Source organism: Seriola dumerili, unplaced genomic scaffold (genome assembly GCF_002260705.1).
Source record: "Seriola dumerili isolate Sdu_G_001 unplaced genomic scaffold, Sdu_1.0 BDQW01000025.1, whole genome shotgun sequence".
In the NCBI taxonomy this organism is placed as follows: Eukaryota; Metazoa; Chordata; class Actinopteri; order Carangiformes; family Carangidae; genus Seriola; species Seriola dumerili.
Window position 1 is genome coordinate 8,686,270 of NW_019174280.1, and position 13,649 is coordinate 8,699,918.

The window sequence follows — 13,649 nt, forward strand, 5'->3', positions numbered from 1 at the left end:
CGATGCCATACAACTGACCCAAACAACTTATTTTTAATGTTCTGTATTTGTAGAGACTATGAGCTTTTCTACCTCAGGTTTGTGTTGACTGAATTCTACGGGGCATTTTCAGGCTGTAGTGGTTTTATCTGATTGTGTCATATTGAAATGTACCATAAAATTTTGTATATAATAATATAACAACCATCACAATGCATGGCTTCAAAAGTGAAGCAGTGTTTCGTTCAGAGACACTAACGTCAAGGATGCATTTATAGAAAAGGGTTTGGAGTTAGAGTTGGTGAAAAGGCTCTGCTCTTTAAATAGGAGGTTGAGGTGATTGAGGCGTAAACAACACTGGCATAAATGTATCAGAAGGATAATAGTGAGAAGAATCAGGTTATAATGTCACCTGCATAAATATAATTGGACGTTATTAGTTAGCTAATTAAGCCATTGATTGTGAGGCATGAATGAAACAGCTGATGCCAATTAGTTCAGTGCTCTGCCTGCACTAATGCTAGCCTCCATTTGAGTAGTGTCGTGTTACTAGACAGTTGTATTATATTGCAGGACCTACAGTAAATATCAAAATCAACAAACAGACCTCTACATTTCATGTTATTGTGAAAGGCCTACTGAGTAGAAAAGAGAAAAAAAGTAACTATTATTTTATTTTCTTAACCATCTATTAAAAAATTATGGCACCATCACTCCAACTATGAAATCTCACATGAGTGTAAAACTTAAGTGGCTGCTGTGAGAAACATCTCATACTGTATGTGCGAGTGGGAAAAACAACACACAAAAAATGTCTTGGGTCCAGATATAGTGATGTAAAAAAACCCCCCAAAAAAAAACACTTGGCAAATGTGGACACATTCAGCTCCAGCACCTAAACTAATCACAAACTAGAAATGCACTCATTCCCCCGTGTTACTTTATAAACACTTCCACCTTCCTCAACTACAGAAGCCTTTCATCATTAAAACACAGTCAGTAAACACTGTAAGAAAGCAAACTGTCACATAACACTGTTTACATATTCAAAACCTGTTAATCCCCTCCAATTGTACTTTGAAGCAGCTTAGAGGACTTTTATCAATAAATGGAGCAGAGCTGAGAGTGTAAGCCACTCACCAGGCTCACATCCCTCGTACACACAAAGGGCAGAGGCTGACATACGGTATGTGAATTGCACAAAAATGGAAATCAAGGATATGGCGAGAGCTGCAATACCACAAAAACGAACAATGATTCATTTTGCTGTCTAATTTCAGTTGTGGTTCTATGAAAATTAGACAATATTTCCTTCACACAGATGAAAATTATATGAATGTAGCCAATATTGGGGCGCCCCAGTGGCTCAACTGGTAGAGCGTGTACCACTTAGGCTCAGTCCTTACTGCCTTTGGTGCATGTCATCCCCTCTCTCTCCCCAACTTTCCTTTCACTCTCTCAATGTCCCTATCCGAATAAAGGCAGAAACTGCCCAAAAAATCTTTAACATGAATGCAGCCAATATTTAATACACCATAAAACTAGGATAAAAATGAGGTCTGTCATAGTTTCTGAAAGGCTAATGCTGATATAATTCCAACATACACAAAACAAATTTTACAGTGTGGTGACTGAGAGGGAATACACAGAGAACATTTTGCATACTTTTAAACTCAGGCTGTTATTCTAAAGCAAACGTTTGACATTTTGTGAAACTTTTTAATGAATGAGCTTTGAACTTTGGAGATAGCCAAGCTAGCTGATAACTACCTCCTCGTTCTCGCTCAATACTAATAGGGATAGTTTGTCATTTAGAGAAATACAGTTATTCACAGTTCTTCTCTGGAGTTAGTTACAAAGATCAATATCATTTATATAGTTGTACATTTAATATGAAGTTACCAGCAGACAGTTAGCCTAGCTTAGCACAGAGACTGGAAACAGGGGGAAACAGCTAGCCAGGTCCTGTCTGAAGATAACAAAGTCAACCTGCCAGCATCTCTAAAGCTCACAAATTACTCATTACATCATTTTACATCTTTTTTTAATTCATAAAAAAAAGATGACATTAATCTGTGGTTTTACAGGGGTTACATGCTAGACTATTTCTCTGGCGGGAACAGTGACTTCCTGTTACATCTCTGCTAGTTTCCTGGCAACCTGCTTAAAATGTACTGATTACATAAAAGAGATACGAGTGGTGAGCTTTAGAATTGCTGGTAAATGGATTTTGTTCAGACAGAGCCAAGCTAGCATTGTCTCTCTTCCTGTCTTTGTGCTAAATTAACAGTCTAAACAGTCTTCTGGGTGTAGCTTCATGTTTAGTGGACACAGATACGAGTGTTACCGATCTCTTGGCACTTGGCAAGAGGGTGAATTAGCTTATTTCCCAAAATGTAACACTATTCCTTTAAACCACTGACAACAAATACCGAAATAAAACCAAAGGTGTTCTTTATGTAAATCCAGCTGTAATTCCAAATTATTTGTGGCGCTACTATTAGGCTATATGCTGATTTTCTGTTCTCATCACGAATTGACGAGATGCTCAGGGTGGCTGTAAAAGGAACAGTTACCAAAATATCTTAAGTAACTCATATCCATACTTAGTAACAGTGACGACTACACGGGGCACTTTGGCACTTTTCATTACCTACTATACCACAGGAGGATATAGTGACTAGCTAATGGATATTTAATCTGAGTTTTATATTTTTGGAAAATGTGTCAAAGTCTGTGTCAAAATCAGATGAACTTCCTGTTCTTGACATATGTCCAAAACAACCTATGAAAGTCTGAAAGTTCTCATCATCAAAAGCACACAAAAAACATGTTTTCTTAAAACATTACATCTAGAAAGACTGTAAGAAAACAACTCTCCCCAGAACTCCATTTACATTCATTGTGATCTGGGCCTTATGAAAATAAAAACACAGAAATGAAAATGTCTGAAATTATCTAAAAAAAAAAAAAAAAAAACCCAAACAAAAACAAAACAAAACAAACAGAAAAACAAAACAGAAATGGATAGCATATAATACCTGTGATTACGTCTCTATAATAACATCATACAGATCATAATGATATTGTAAGGATGCCCTGAAATGTTCATCATTCTGCTCTGTTTTGTTTAGCATATTTATCTTCTTTACATGTATCAGTTTCTCATCACACCTATTGTACACAGCTTTATGCTCACACATGTACATGACCCACTCAGACTAACCCAGGCTTCCACTGAAGAGGCTACATTTGCTGAACAACCACAACACCATGAACCTTTACCCAGTCTGCATTCATGAAGATTTCATTTATACTCCTGACCGGGATCCTTTGCGTTCTCTAGCATAGTGGTTGCACTATAAATATGAATGTAAGAAGTAAAAAAAAGATCAATTTGCTGTTAAACGTGGACTTGTTTCAGAGCGTCGATAAGCCTGAATTTGTGGAAGTAGGTCACGTATGTGTAGAGAAATATAAAATGGATTTTATATGTTGAGACCTTGAACTGTATGTTGTGCTTCCTGTACTCCAACATAAAACATTTATCATAAACCTTTGAATAGAGCTTCTTTAACATTTACAAGTTATACAGTTACCAAATTGGTTTACTTCTTATGTTTCCATCAGCTTTGATACTTCAGCAATGCAAAGGGAGACAACAAGAAGAGAAAGGAAGTTAAGTCATCTTCAACAGAAAAAATAAGAAACAAGACACAAGTCCTCAAAACATTTGTCATAACCAACAATGAACGGAATTTTTCATTTTCTTATTTTCTCTTTTTTACAATACATTTTTTAAAAACCCCGCTGGTTAAGGTTATGGTCTCAGGTAGATCTTCCACAGTCAATCTTCACAGTTTGTGTAAAAGCAGAGAAACATTCTCGCTAGAGTAATAAAATATCATGACTATTATTATGGTCATTATTATCTTTTATTCTCATATTGTTCCATATAAATGGTGGAGGACAGGGGTGAGGCCAATCACCCTAATGAAGAGCCTGCAGTCCCAAGGTTCCTACTCTCCTCCCTGTACAATGCAATGTTTTATTCAGCAGTTGTTCTTTTCTTTTGTTAAAAAAACGCACGTCCGCAGGGAAAGAGAATTATGGGAAGAGAGAGTGGGGTATTCATTCGACGAAGTGTCTTTATCCTCCCGTATGATCTTAAACTGTCTTTCTGCAAAAAACAGATCCAGAGCCTCACTTTCACCGTTGCTGCTGTTTTTATCCAAATTGTTTGCAAACCTGTGCTCGGTGTCTGCCAGCGCTGCCTGTTTGGCTGCCCTCACATTGAACTACGCGTAGGCATAGGCTTAGGCGCATGCACACACACACAAACTGGCACGCATACAAACACACACACACACACACACACACACACACACACACACACACACACACACACACACACACACACACACACACACACACAAACACACACACACACACAGGCGACTGTCCCATCAGGAGTAAAATCCGGGTGTTGCACGACCCCCATACTCCCTCTTTATAAGCATGCCCTCCCATCAGCACTTGTGGGGCAAAAGAAACATGTAGAAAATAGCCCATCAGAGGAAACATGAACAGAGACGTGTTCGATGTTGATTAACACCCAGGCTCACGATTCGGTTTGTAATCTGAAGGCACTTTGTTTCATGGCAGAAAGTAAAGTGGCTTCTGTTCCACATACGGACCGCTGACTGAATATTGGAGTCAGGCCTCACTAATCGGACCTTTCTCTACTCTCTGCCTGTTCCTCCCCTCCCTCCACTCTTCCTTCCGTTCATCCCTCCTCTCTGCCCTCTTTCCACCTCTTCCTCTCATTTCAGCTCATAAGCTTGAACTTCTTTCTGCCCAGTCCAGCTGTCTACACCTCCGCTGATTCTTCTGAATTTATTGTTCTGCCACCATACCGTCGGTTGGCCACTTGGACTCGTGAGCACAGTGTTAAAAGATACATAGGCAGCTACAGGGGAGTAAGCAGACAGAACTGAATGTTGCCAGAGTCCTTGTTTTTCTACAGTACAGCACCAAGCAGATAAGGAAATGCCAAGGTGTGACGTGAGACTGGGCTAGAGTGAAAAACAAGAGTCAGTGATTGGCATCTGGTGCAAGAAATGAAGATAAAGATACACAGAGAAAGGTCTGATTCCATGTATTTGTAAGCAGGGAAATGTTATTTCCTCTTCAAAAAGTCAGCAGTGTCTCTATTCCGCCGCCTTCCAAAGATATTTTCATAACTTCATAAAATTGTTCTTGTGCTTTACAAACTGTCCTCCCTCGACGCTTGTGAACTCTTTCGCCAAAGTCCAGGCTTACTCATCGCCCACCTGTCTTTGTGCTCGTAAAGACGTCCAGAGTCCTGCACCGAGGAGTGTTTTCTGTAAAAGAGGTCTCTTTAAAAAATTAGCGCATCTTCTTTATTACTTTTTGTGTAACTTTTTTTATCACTATTTTTTCTCTCTTTTATTGATTTCGGTCCCTCTGTGGTCCATCAGGGGACCCCTGCTGCTTTCAGGATGCATGAATCTTTGGTGATTGGATGCCGAGGGTATAGCTCACAGACGGTGGGTCTGAATATTCGCCTCTGAGATGACGGAGAGAAGGGTCACCTCTGACCTTCTAGGAGGGTCATCACCAAGGTGATGCATAGCAGCCATATATGGGAGGATGTGGACGGAGCCGTGGAGCTGAGATCTAAACAGGTAAAAGAAGCAGAAAACAATGGTAGCTGCTGTTATTACATACTCCACAGAGCAAATCACAAAAAATGACTCCAGGCTCAAAAACAGAACAAATTTAACAACAACAAATTTAATAAGCCAGAGTCCCCCATTTTGGCAAAAGCACTAATTCACTTTCTTGCTGAGAGTGAGAGATTGATAACACAAGTTGTAGTTTTAAGGGGGTATTTTGTGCAACACCATGTCTTGGCTAGGTACACTGGTCAGGAAGTTTCCTGACCTTCAAGTGAGTCTCTGCTGGTCGTGATGGACAAGATGCAGAGTGTTAATCAGGGGTACTGATAGGCATATTTTGTTACTTTGGACAGAGACCAGGCTAGCTGCTCTTTCAGTTGTAATGCTTAGCTAAGCTAACTGTCTCCTGGCTCCAGTTTCAGACAGCCATGAGCGATAATGATCTTCCCATAAAACTCTCAGCAAGAAAGTAAATAATCAACAATTCCCAAAATGTTGAACGGTTCCTTTAAGGCACAACTAACCTGTATGACCAGATCCTAAGACGGCAACATCTTCAGTCAGAAGTCACATCAGATCAGGCCTCATGAGATATTTCTCAATTCTTCCCTCTTACATCACATCAAGTCATGTAAGATTCATTATGTGAGATTGAATTGTATAATTTATAACATTACTCGGCCCTCAGCCTTGGCGACCACTCCTCTAACTCCGAATGAATTAATGCTGTCGCTTTGAATCATAATGGATCCAAATGAAAAATAACTTGAATAATAATCTTGCAGTAATAAGAGAAATAGAATAAATCTTGAAGAACAAAGATGACTGACTCCGATTCTCTTTTAGATGCCTGGCTATATCTCATTAATGACATGAAAAATTAAAACAGTATGTTATGGTATGGTATGTTAAAAGAATGTCTGAAGTTTGAGAAGCTTCTGTAATAATGTTCCTTTTAATTAAATCAAAGGAACGGTGTTCGTCCGCCGACCAATTGCCGACAATTTTCTGTGTCTTGTTTCTGTGTTTACCTTCTGTTTGTTCCTACAGTGCAATTACAGTGCTCCACTCAGCCAGCATGGCTATCATTCATGTGACTACAACACTGTTGCTATGACAACCGTGTTTTCCCCATGAGATGATAGCCCAACGCTGGCAACTGTCTAAGATTAGATCCTTTCTCGTAAATCTCAACCTTGTCCAGCGAAGTAGAGCGAGAACCTGGAGTTCAGGTAAGAGGGAGGCGGACACGTGGTGCTACTCACTGGGCGGCGGGTCTCGACATTCCCCTTCCTCCAGCGTGACATCATCGATGGCGATGTCTCCCTCAATGCCTGGTCCCCGGATACCTTCCAGTACCACCTAGGGGGAGAAAAACATGTTTGTTTGTTGTTTTTTTGTCTGTGCAGCCTTGATAGACCAAAAAAACAAGAAATTAGCACCACTGCATGATCAAATCTGAATAAGTGCTCAATGTTATTTGGCTAAATAGCTCCTCATAAAAAATAACAGCAGGTGGCAAGTGTTTATTTCATTTTTTAATGTTGCAAAATTTTAAAATACGAATGCTTGTGGTGCTGGGACAGAGAGCAGTGAGAGTGGGAACAAAGAGAAGACACAGAAGTGCAGCCGAAACTATAATTACTTTCCACAACTGCAGCCGTAAAAATGATGGAGAATATTGAAGTCCTATATTCGCTACTCACAAAGATTAGGCTTCCTGATGGCAAACCGTGAGTGATATTGCTTTCTCTATGGCAAACAATGTCTACGGATGCCGTCCACTTCTCTGCTTAATATGAGGCTTGTGAAGTGCTACATCAATATGCAGGCCGCAAGGAAACTAATATTTCACCGTACAAACACAGACGGAGAGGAAAATAAAAGGCAACAGGGGGAATGCTGCTAGGTATTGGATTGATTAAGTTTTTTGGTCTCACCTGGAAGGACGCTGTCGGATGGATGCTTACTTTGACCTGCTTCCAGCGGTCACCTTGGTTACCACTTAGCGACCACACAGGACCCTCGGAGGTCGTTTGGCCCTTCTGCTTCAGGAAGGCATTCAGAGTTCCTGCATGAAGAGGAGAGACATATACAGGTCAGTGATCACACACACACACACACACACACACGCACGCACACGCGCACACATGCTCCAAATAAATATATATAAATGTCTTGGCAATATCTATCTCAGTTGTCTCACACCCTGAGCTGCAGGCCTGTACCGAACCATGGAACATTTGCTACTGAACACAAAGCTTAATAATAATAATTGTATACTGTCATTTTATAAACTATTTTTGTGGTAATTACCTTAAACTTGGTGCACTCATTCCTCCCTGCTGCGCTTTCAACAATACATTGCTATTTAACTAAAGTAGGTCAACAGTACTCAAGGTAACCAGTCTGTTGTCACCACCTCTCAGCGCTCTTTTGTATGTGGAAATGAGTGAGACGGATTTGCGTGGAAGGCAAATTTCCCAGACACACTACAAATATTTGTTTTGTGGACTACTGTCAAGTTTTTTCTGAAAGTTTCCATTTTCCAGTTCATATTCTACTGCACTTTATAGCTGCTGGCAGTTATGTTAATAACTTTGAACTGTTTAATTTCATAGAGTAACTATGACAACCTGCAAAGGACATGTAATGCTTTGGACCAGTCCTAATTTGGTGCTGAAATGTTACTTGGAAAGCAATATTTTTATGTTACTTTTATCCAGATAAAGCATGCCTTTTCCTCCATGCTTCATTCCAAATAATTTAATGCTTGTACTAGATTTGGTCATGTAGGTTCTTTGATCACTGGCAAACACTTTTGCACTTCATGCAGTTTCACTGACTGAGGCCTGTATCAGTAGGTCGGCTGTTCTTTGTTGATTAGCGTGTATTTTGTTAGATTTAAACTTTAAACGACAGTGAAATACAAACAAAATATTTTCAGTTTTACTTTTATGCTTGCCCACTCCTTCTCTTGTCTGGCTCTTGCTTGTGTAAGTATAAAAACAGTCTGTGGAGCAAAGACGGTTGGGAAATCTGGATCTAACTGGTCTATTTAGTTTAAAAGTGAGTACAGAATGGCAATTAATATAATATACCACCCAACCATCCACACACAGTGGGGGGAGTGGGGGGGGATTGGACTGTGAACTCCAGGGTAAAACTGCAAGTGAGATTGGATCCGGACTTTTAAGTTTAATATTCACCTCTGTCTCCTGCATTTCAGATTTATGTATTCTTCTGCATTCAGAGCGGAGCCAACCAGTAGCAAAGGTTAAACTCAGGTCTTATGAATTGATACATTTATTAAACTGTGGTTCTATAAGTGATGATAAATTATTCTCTAGCTCGTGATAATCCAAATCAATTATCACTAATGGGCAAAGTGTGATGAGAATTTTTGTTGAGTGTAAATACTTTTCCTGTTCTTTCCAATTTACTGTTAGTTTCAAACTATTTCTGCCCGGCCCAGCTTCCTGTGTCATTTCCCCTGCATGTCCGCGAAAGCTGCACCGGAGAAACTACTGGATGCCTCCACTCAAACCAACTCTGCATTTGAAATTGCAATATGACAAACCCATTTCAACTGAATTTATATATAACCCCTTACAATAACACAGAAATACAGTCTCTTATTGAGACAGAATAGACTATATATCAGGTCTGAATTGAAGACTCTCTTCTTGTCTGGCCCTGGGCTTTGATATAAAACTGTCAGATGATGACACCGAGTGCAACCACTTTACCCTCCTCTCCAAACACACCGATTGTGTTCGTTTTTTCTATTTGCCATGCAGCAGGACTGCGTGTGGGAGAGAGAGAGAGAGAGAGCGGTCCTTTAGCGGTGGGCCAGAAGGAGCAGCATCCAAGGACCCAAATCACTTTATTGACACTGACACCATAGTGCAGCTCGGTAGGACCACTGCTCTGAAGTCAAGTGAATTTCACAAGTATGGAAAGCAGCACCTTGGCATTGACACAGCTGATGAGCAGAAACAGCAGCGTCTAGGACTGCAACCTTGCTTCTGATGCATCATGCCTCAGCGTGGTGCCTCATTACTGTACGGCTCCCTTCGCGCTGAAACGAGGGAATGCCATACTGTATGTCCCTGTTCATATTCTCTCATCAGCGCAGTATACGCTTTCCCCAACGACAGCACAATCTCCAGTGAGAGATGAGCTCTTGTACAGAACATGACCTGCGGTTTCATCTACCACTGAAGTGTTTAGGATGTAGGAGGATTCTTGCTGAGCTGGCTGGCTTACATTTTCTTTGAACTCATTGCGATGTAGGTGGTTATGTCAGTGTCATCACATCCCGAGCAAAGGCATATGCTGTTTATTCTTTGGAGTACCTTTTTTTTTTTTTTTTCTTCTTAAAGAAATACCTGTGGCAGACACTTGTGAAATTTAAAAAGATCTGAGAAGAGAAAGATGTGAGTCTAGTGAAAAGTGAGAAATAGCTACTGGAAATTTTCAATTATGTGGTGAGCACGAGAGAGAAGGGCGACCGAGGTGCGGTACCACCCTCCTTGCTAATGAAAGGATGACTCCATTGCTTCTCAGAAGGTCAGGCTTAAAACAGACTTGCTTGGTGTGCTTTGCTGGAGCCTTAATCCTATAAACAAATGCGACACGGGCTCCAAAGGCAAACTTTGATGTGCGCTTCAGTAATTAAGTGTGACCTTGTCTCAGGTATCCCCCCGCTAGCTAACTACGGAGGAGTTTCTTTGAGCCTGTGCCACTGTTTTCATCAGTGTGTAGGCGAGACTCCTTATCGACTGATTCTGGCCTTTAGCGCTGCCGTGCCACAACTTGACTGTGACTCACCTCAACAGCGCAGTCCCAGAGAGCATCAAACTCCCAGCATTTCAAGATGGAGCCGTGCCACGTTTGATGGCTTTGTGACTCACAGCTCTAAATATGAAAAACGCCCTCAACTGCTTAAAACAACAAAGTTCTGTGTGATGAGAAAAAATAATACATTACATGTGAACATACATTATTTGGACCATTTGTCATAAACATTCATTATCTGGGCAGAAAAGATCACAAACCAGCATTCCTGAGCTTGGGGGCAAATTTCTTTCACGGCTGGCGAGGCAGAATACTAAATGGAGCGTAGCTATAGAGGATCTGAGCTGGGTTTCAAGTCCTTGACATTTAGCCCATTCATCATAACACGCCACAGTCTGGGCATGGGCTTCACCACAGACGGGGAGGGCAGAGAAGAGAGGGTCTGGCTGGCGATCAATTTGAGCAAATTGGAAATGTCATGGCCTACTCAACCTCGGCAGGGAGCCGGAGGAGCTCTCATCTCCCTGCTGAGTAGCCCTCAAACACCTCTATCCTTACATTCTCTCCACCTCTCCAGATGTTTGGTCCGTCCCCCCCACCTGGACACTTCCACTCGGCCTCTCCACTGAGGAGAGCTGAAAAGTAGCTTGGCTTAATTTCAGCCCTTGTGGTGTCCTGTTGTCGACTTGGTGTTAAAGGGTCAGATCACCCATGTTATGAAAAGCAGATTTTCTCACTTATCCCTGCTGATGTGTAGCCGTGCAAAGAGTTTTGCAGCGTTTTAAAGATATTTGCGCTTGAGTTATCTGCCATGACCGCTATACTGAACTTTTGTTTGTGATGCCTCAGGTAGAGAGAGAGAGAGAGAGAGAGAGAGAAAAAAAATCTATTTTACTATTTACATTTTCCAGAAACAGTTTTTCTAGTTACTCATAAGAATCAAAGTATTCACAGTTTAAGTTCGAAGTATTCACAGTGGCATTTGTGGATTACACTGAATAACCAGGCGAGGTCACCAGGTCAAGGTCATGTCAAAAAAATAAAATGTAACGCTGCATAAAAATTCTCACTAATGAAATAAGTAAAACTTATTAAGGCTGCAGTTTAACCCCAAATGAGAAAAATAGTTTATTACTCAATGGAGCGATCTGTAAGCCTATTTATATTATTAATGCAGATAAAGAGTCGTTAAACAAACTTCAAAAGAGGAATAAAAAAAATTGAACTCATGTAGTGAATGACATAAGATTCACAAAAGAAAACACAGCTTGCAAATAATATATTAGACAGTGCGTTAAAAGCCAGAGAGAAAGAAGAGGAGGGGAAGCTGAGTGGTTGAAGTTGGAGCAGCAGGTCCAGCAGAGGCTCAGAGTGGAGCAGGTGGAAGGGTGGAGACTGTGCTCATACCACCGATGTCTCACTAGAATACTGAGGTAAATGCAGCCAAATGTTCACTGTAAACATGCCGTTGAAAGAGAGAAGAGTGCGGTTGCCAGCCTGTGGTGATTTCACAGTTTACTGAATGTCAAGTTCAGGTTGAACACTCCAAAAGTGCAACTGCTTGTCCCCTCTATTTGGTTCATTCACTATCGGTGCTCTCTTTTTCTTTCTGTCTTTTTAAAAATCTGTTTCTTTCAATCTTGTATTTATCTTTTTGTGCACTAAAACATATCTTAGGTAAAGTAATATTTTTAGAGGCGTCGCTGAGCTTTTTTAGGGCGAAAATCTCAAAGGTGATGGTCCATGACACAACACATCTGCGATTGAGAACGGTGCCCATGGTAGATAAAAAGGGGGACATCTGGTGGGTTGGGCAATAACAAGTGATAAACAGTCCAGGGAATGATTCAATAACACACAATGGTGCATTGATACTGGACAGTTGATGACTCATGCATGAATACAACTATAAAGGACAGTGTGGGAGCTGCAGCGGTTTGAGAGACATTCAAGTGGATTAAACTGGGTTCATTAATTTCTGTATGTGTAGGCCTCCATACCAGAACTGACCAGAGCTCTTAAAACGCTGCGTTATCTAAAAGCTGACAGGATCACGTAAAACAGGACAAACCTTGTTTTAATAAAATCTAGAATTACTTTCCTCCTATTACTGTAAATACTTTCTACAGTGCTTTGAAAACAACTACTCTCTTAACAGCATCCAGGCCCCCAAGATAACCAAGCTGACCCTGCAACCCCACCCTGAGGTGGCTTCTCACGTGGCTTCTGGACCTTTGCAGTAGCTAATGATAATAGGGGGCGGCCGAGGCAGAGAAATCTTCACTAGCGGCCCCTTAACATTGTGTGCGCCTGTAGTTTTTGTGCTCGAGATCCAATCTCGCTCACCACTCCCAAATTCACAAACACACCAGCTCAACAAACAGCATGCACTCAGAGCAGGAGTGCTTGTGGTCGGCTGATTGGGTCCCTGGTGAAGGAAGCCCAAGGAGTCAGATGTAAGCCTCAGAGTGCTCTCCTTCAGTCGCTCTGCCATCTTCAAATGGACCATACAAGTTTGTTATCTACATTCACAGAGGAATGTAAGAGCTAATGCCCAGGATTTATGTACACACCTTTGTAGGGGTTTGTTGCAAAAATGAGATATTGCTTGCTTGAAACATCCAACAGCTGCATTTACAAAATTTTAGCATGAAAGCACAAAACTCCCAAATGCAGCCACCATGGAGAAAAAGTCTCTGGTAATGTCTGAAATTCTGTTGCTTATAGGAAAAAGTGCCGCTGCTTTTCCTGTTTTTCACCACAGCGTGACTCCTGTGTTTCCTGTCTCGCAAACTATTCTTTCACACACACAAAAAACAGAAAAACCCCACTGGGAAACACGTAGGTGGCGGACAGCAATTTCAAGAATCTCATCTCTCAATTTATATTTCAAAGCCACTGTGATGCCCCACAGATGCTTGATGATGGACTTTTTTTTTTTTTGTAAATAAAATTTGTGGTGTTTCCTCATTGACTGTTTAGTTCCGCACAGATAAGAACGCATCCCATTCATTTAGCGGAGCATTGCCAAAGCGATTTGAGTTTCACTTGAAGATGCTTTTGCTGCTTAAGCAACCAAAGGACAGAACAGTGACAGATTCTTTAAAGGGATGAGAGTAATTATTCATTCTTCATCTATTTCAATGAACTGTTGAGCAATGAATTTAA

The 13,649-nt window shown here is 41.0% G+C and overlaps 1 protein-coding gene across 1 annotated transcript in view; it reads right to left on the reverse strand.

Annotated features, from left to right (window-relative positions):
* Positions 1-5,590: 5,590 nt before the first annotated feature.
* The window catches only part of mdga2 (MAM domain containing glycosylphosphatidylinositol anchor 2), a 163,903-nt gene continuing 155,844 nt past the window's right edge, over positions 5,591-13,649 (reverse strand). Inside the window, exons 16-18 of the mRNA XM_022764395.1 lie at positions 7,622-7,752; positions 6,947-7,043; positions 5,591-5,679 (exon numbers count right to left, since the gene is read on the reverse strand). Of these exons, the coding sequence (XP_022620116.1) occupies positions 5,591-5,679; positions 6,947-7,043; positions 7,622-7,752 (317 nt within the window). The remainder of the gene's footprint in view (positions 5,680-6,946; positions 7,044-7,621; positions 7,753-13,649) is intronic.